Below are 6,087 nucleotides of genomic sequence, written 5' to 3'. Positions count from 1 at the left end.
TTAAAATTTACCCTCTTGACTTTGTAAGCACATATTACAGGTCTTAGGGTGACCAATTAATCCGTGCAAATAAATACACAGAAAAATTTTGTTTGCCATGGTAATCTTTAATTAAAATCTGAAAAGTAACTTCCGGTCTGGAAACGTTCCTTTTCAGATGATGTCAGCTGGATGGCTTAGGTTTTAAAATGAGTAACCCCATCCCCTCCCAACTGTTAGTCTGCTAAGAGTGAGAGATGGAGAGGAGGAGCGCTGAAGTCAAACCCTGCCCTGTATTCAGTATTCCGTTTCACTTGGAAATTAGTACAGCACTGAAGAAAACTCACTCGCTGTATACTTCCGGTTCAGTGGGACTTTAAATAGCACGCGAGTGTGTCTAGCTCTTGACCCCACTGTGAGGAATGATGTATTTAATACCTTAATTTTTGTATTTTCAAAATTATGAAAATACACTTTAAGAATGGAAAATATACAATTAAAGTTTCATGGGGAAAATAGATTATTTTAACACCGAAATAACTTATTTTGAAATTATTTTACATAGAAATTGCTAGTAAATTTCACAAATAATTTAAAAAGCGGCAAGTAACACATTGAATTAAACATGATTTGTGAATAGAAATACGCAAAATCTTTTTAAAAAAAAAAGAAAGAAAAAAAGACATTAATATTATGTGAAAACCTGAAGCTTTTGCTAATAGTTAATAGCAAGTAATTTTTAATCCCTATGTTTTAATACACCACTTACGTTAAAGTTAATAATGATAAAACTGTATTGTCATAATATCTGTTTCCATAAAATGTATTGATGCATAGAAACATTTTGATATCATTTTCTACTCGATTTTATGAGCACATAAAGCAACTCGATTTTATGAGCACAGATTTTAATTATATATATTAGTTTTAGTTTTAGTTTTATTCAGTTTTAGTGGGTTGAATTTGTTAAAGTAATATATGCTATAGCTTCTCTTGAATCAGCATCTGTAGTGAAACAAAATCCTACATTTGTAGGTATTTGTACCTCCCTATAGCCTGCATGTGCACTTGGTCCTAATCCAGCCTGTGAAATGAATGCATATTGCAGAGTCATATTCCACGTCTCTGATGTAACAGTAAGTGAGACTGATTGAGCTCTTCAGTCGCTGTTCAGTGTCTAGGTGCTGAAATTGATGATTGATGCAGTTTCTCCCAGACTGTAAGACAACATTGCTCACAAAAGAGCATTTTAAATGTTCTTGATCATTTAGTTTCTGTATTGTTTTATGTCTAGTATGAATTAAGTTATTTAGACACTGGAAAAAACTATTAAAGGAACGGATTTTTGAGTGAAGGGTGACATATCAGATACAGTCCAGATCCAAGTCTAATGCTCATCATAAAATTTAGCTGATACACACGCACTCTTATCTAGTTTTTAGAGTATGTGCATCTATAGCCTACCACATGCCAATGTTCCCTCTCAAGAGACTTTAGGATCTCTATAAAAGAAAGGTTTGGGCAGCCGTCCAACAAAACAATTAGCTATGGGAAACCAGGGTCCACTTTATCTTTCTAATGACCGACCCTCCGGGCCTCCACCTCCTCCCGCTGCCGGGCAGAGCGCAGCTGACCCGGGCAGTGTTCAGTGTTCTCTGCGGTGGTCTCGCGGTGATGGAGCGACATGAGGAAATAAGGGGAACTCCGTTAAATAAAAATAAAAAGACGATCCTTTGATTTTCAGGTGATGACAGAAAAAGAATACGAAGAATGAGAGAAATAATTCTGTCTTATTCTCTTATAGGGAGGTGTGGAGAGCATTCCAGCGTCCCGAGAGAAACATAATGTCACATAAAACGTAATTGCATGAGATAGCTATACATATTTTTACATCCTCTATCCTGCAGTGCCTCTAAACGTTTTTATTGAAAATGTCACTTTCGTTGTCTCCTGTTAGGTCTATAAGAATATTTATCTCGATTGTCATAGAAACCTACTGCTACAATTGTTGCTAACTGCAGCAATTTCCAAATTAACAAGAACAATATTATTAACTTTTGGTGTTTAGAATTTTTTATTTTAGTAAAATAAAGCTGGTGACTAACATAACTTAAAAAGACTTACTGCTTAGTTATAACATAAATTAGTCATTTAAGGGGGGGGGGGGTTAAAACGTCTTTTTAAAAATACTTACGCTCGTATCAAGTAGGCCTAAGCCTATAAGGGCTAATAATCAGTAGGCTAAATAATCATTAAATAATCAAGTTCTTTTTGAAGAATTGCTAGCAGCTTTGTGTGTGTGTGTGTCCTATTGCAACTCTGTGTGTAATTTAAGTATAGCCTAATTTAAAACAAAAATCACATCATAATCCACCATCCTAAAAACCTAGGTTATATAAAATGTCTGAAGGAAACCAAATTATTGTAAAGGCAGTCGTCATGACAGCTCTGTTTTAATAATTTTACCTTAATATTATTCTGTCTGGGTTTGCCTTTAACATATGCTCAAATAAATACCAACATTGAGCGTCAAAACAACGAATTAAAAAACAATAGGCTAAAGTAGGCCTATAACTACAATAGGCTTTGGCAGTTAAAGTAACCGGAGGAAAGTATTCCTATAATCATATTTCATTTTAAGACTTATCAAAAGATTTCACAATGTTTAGAGCTGCTTTATTGCCCAAGCGTGTGTGTGTGTGTGTGTGTGTGTGAGTGCTTAAGCCTCCCTCGCTCTCAGTCTCACACAGATCACCCCTCAGACTCTCCTTACAATAACAGCGCGTGATGGATGGTGGCGGCGAGCTTGTTATTGTCTTGCGCCATCAAACCGTTTTGTCTCACCGCGCGCGGATTTCTGTAATTCTGCGAGAGAACAGTGATGACTAGTATAATGTGGAATACGGTTATATGCGCGGGGGCAGTGTTTTTCTAAGCTGTAAGGCCGCGGCGTGACTGTGACATCGGACGTCCCATCATCGGTAACTCCGGGTAACTCGCGCTCTCGCGCCCCTCGGAGGAGCGACGCATAAATATCTGTCCGCGCGCTATAAACATAACGGTCACAACCCCGCGCGAAATTAAACAACGGCTGCACAGTGAGATTAAGAGCCGCGCGATTTACTGGTTTAAAAGCAACTGACCTTAAACACGGACCACGTCAGCCTACATTACGTTAAGGCATGACTAGGCTACTTTTAAAAAAAGAACAATTTTGGAGAAGTAGCCTATATGGTTTAAGATCACTATTAGAAGCGCCCTCTCTGATTTCCAAAACGGTTACAATATTCTTATCTGATGACAGATATATCATGATAAAGAGAAGGTTTAGCTACGTTTCTTCCGATTAAGGGAATTAATCACGTTATCTCTTGAGGGCCGGGTGATAGGGTGACATGTCCTCTCGCTAGAGATCTTAAGAGAAGAAGGTGGGGCGAAATGATAACAAGGTTCACACAGGTCAAAGCAAAGTGTATAAACATGAACTATCCGTCCATGCTCGATCAAAGAGGCAACTCTCATCATTTGAAACTATAACATCAGTATTTTTTATTTACAATTAGCCTATTCTAATGCCAACAGCAAATGCGCGTGCATGGTGTCACGCGCCATATCACGTGTGGTAATGATTTCTCGTGTTTTTTAATAAAAAAAGTGATGACAGAATATTTATAAAAACAGCGGAATAAAAAAATAATAAAAATCACATATCGTTGCCTTGAACCAGCAAGGCCAAAGTGTGAATATTTAAATAGATATCAATTTCTCTTTACAGGAATGCGAGTGAGGATGTTGTCCTCAGTTATTCCCACTCTTGTGTTTGGATAGGAGATGACATGTTATTCTTTTTTCTTACTAAAATATTTAACAAAAATATAGTCCATATTTTTAGTCCATCTGTTGTCTCAAGAGGCTGTAGTCCCACATAAACGTGTAGAATTCAGCATTTCTTTAAGTTCATTTTCTGATTTGCCCGCCACCATAAACGGCCACGTCTGTGGAAAAAACAACATATGAATCAAAGTTAAATTAAAATGAGAAAGCACATCAAATAACTGGAAAACTTTCGCTTGCTTTTTAATGTTATATATGGTAACATACACTAAGGATATGTAGCCTAATACTATTTTGTCAATATCGTAATGTCTAAACTATTGAAATAAAAAGCAAGGTGGTATTTGGTCATGAAAATATTTTTTTCAAGAACATGCTATATATTTAGGGCTGCTAAATTACCATTTATAAACTTTAAACAAATCAACACACTAAAATGTAAAACCTTTTACTTTTCAACTTCATTAAGAAAAAGTGGTGCCAAATTAAAAGTTTCGAACATTTGAAAAATTCTTAAAAGTCATAAAGCGGTGGCAGAAATTATTGTTAAATGAATAGAAACAAATATTTTGTCAATGATGTAGCCTAAACATTTTACATTGCACATAGGCTATAGACCATAAACGCATCTTGCTTCCTGTGTGTGTGTGCGCGCGCGCGCAATTTTTCCAAAAAGTCTCTCACCAGGTTGACCGGATGTATGTATCCATTTTCGTATTTGTCATTGGCGAGTATCTGTCGCAGGTGCGCGATGTAGCTGGAGGCCAGTCGCAGGGTGTCCAGCTTGGAGAGTTTGGTGTCCGGCGGAACCCACGGTAAAGTCGTTTTCAACCGGGAGAAGGCTTTGCTCAGCACGCGCATCCTCGCCCTCTCGCGCGCGTTCGCCGCGTTCCTCTGGACCTGCTTGCCCTCTTGGGCCACACCATTGGGCGCTGATTTGCGCATGGCGGCTGATTTGCGCCTCTTTCCCGTACATTCTGTAACTGATGCCCCTTCGCAGTTGGAGCTGTCCTCCGTGCTTTCGTTCGATGTCCCCGGGTCTTTACCGGAACCGAATTTCAATAGACCATCCAGCAGCTCCGACTCGTGAAATTCATCCACATCGCTGATGGAGCCGGTGGACATGTTGAGCTGAAGAGGAGGATGTAGTGGAGAAAACCAAAACTGAGATTCGATGTAGTGGTTCTCTAAATGGACCTGGAGATAACGCAACTGCCTTCAGAGTTAAAACGTGTCATACGCGAGCTGAGGATGACCGTAACTTGTAACTCACGAGCTAAAGGATCTTACCATTTATCTCTCGTGCTCAGGGGCGTGCCCCCGCACGCGGCAACATAGGCTATACTCCTAGTGGAAGCAAAAAAGAAACCTGTTCAGATAATACATTTATGCACCAGTTTTGCTGCGATTTAGTGCACTGTTGTCATTTATCATGCATGTTAGAAACAGAAAATCTCTGGTACAAACTTAGGGTTTTAATTTACTGTGCAATAATTCAGATTATTTTTAATAATTTGGTAAATTAGTTTCAGGCAGCCTACTAATGTAATAAAATACATGTTTTAAAATCAAGTAAAAAATGTAAATGTTAAAAGATAAAAAAAATAATTCGTATTTAATGCTACTTGAAATTAAGGGAATGAGAACAGTTTTAAGAAACAATGACAATAAATATAGTTCTTAATTTTTTTTTATTTTAAAGAAATAATGAACAGTACACAGTACAACAACTGCCCCCCCCCCGTATATACAATTTAGATTCGCACTTATTAATGCAACCATGCCATTTTTTACAAAGACGTTTATTTGAAGATAGCAATACAAATATTATTATTATTATTATTCACATCAAAACGTTACATTAAACATATTATTGTACATTTTTAAAACTAAAGTAAAATGTTGTACTGTTATAAATGTATATTTTATAACTGCTGACAAAGGTATAGGCTAAAAACGTTTCACGTCAAGCATCAACGAGGGGATTCGCACATGCTCTCTGGGTTTCTTGCAGTTGTCAAGTGTCTGTGGATTTTAATGTGGCTGAGGATTTTAATGGTGGGTTTCTAACCGGAAAAAAACATTGCGTACTGGAACAGTGGGATTCATAAAATGGTACGGTGATGTCCGCACGCGTAATCGCGCATTGCTAATGGGACAGTCCGTGCAACTTTCAGCACCGATGCCCTCTAATAGGATCCCACGAGAAGCGTCTCAAATGGCCCACTGGCGCCTCCGGAGGGGCACGTGAAATGGATACTCCGCGCCCCCAAA

At 38.0% G+C, this 6,087-nt stretch overlaps 1 protein-coding gene across 1 annotated transcript; it reads right to left on the bottom strand.

The window, feature by feature from the left end:
• Nucleotides 1-3,503: 3,503 nt before the first annotated feature.
• tcf21 (transcription factor 21) lies at nt 3,504-5,362 on the bottom strand. The gene is made up of 2 exons (XM_067447225.1): nt 4,498-5,362; nt 3,504-3,974 (listed from the first exon to the last, which is right to left on the bottom strand). The coding sequence occupies exons 1-2, from the start codon at nt 4,936-4,938 to the stop codon at nt 3,885-3,887; spliced, it is 531 nt and encodes a 176-aa protein (XP_067303326.1). The 5' UTR covers nt 4,939-5,362; the 3' UTR covers nt 3,504-3,884.
• Nucleotides 5,363-6,087: the final 725 nt, after the last annotated feature.

Source organism: Pseudorasbora parva, chromosome 6, assembly GCF_024679245.1.
Source record: "Pseudorasbora parva isolate DD20220531a chromosome 6, ASM2467924v1, whole genome shotgun sequence".
Lineage (NCBI taxonomy): Eukaryota > Metazoa > Chordata > Actinopteri > Cypriniformes > Gobionidae > Pseudorasbora > Pseudorasbora parva.
Note: the sequence above shows the minus strand (reverse complement) of the source record. Positions and strands in the feature narration are given on the sequence as shown.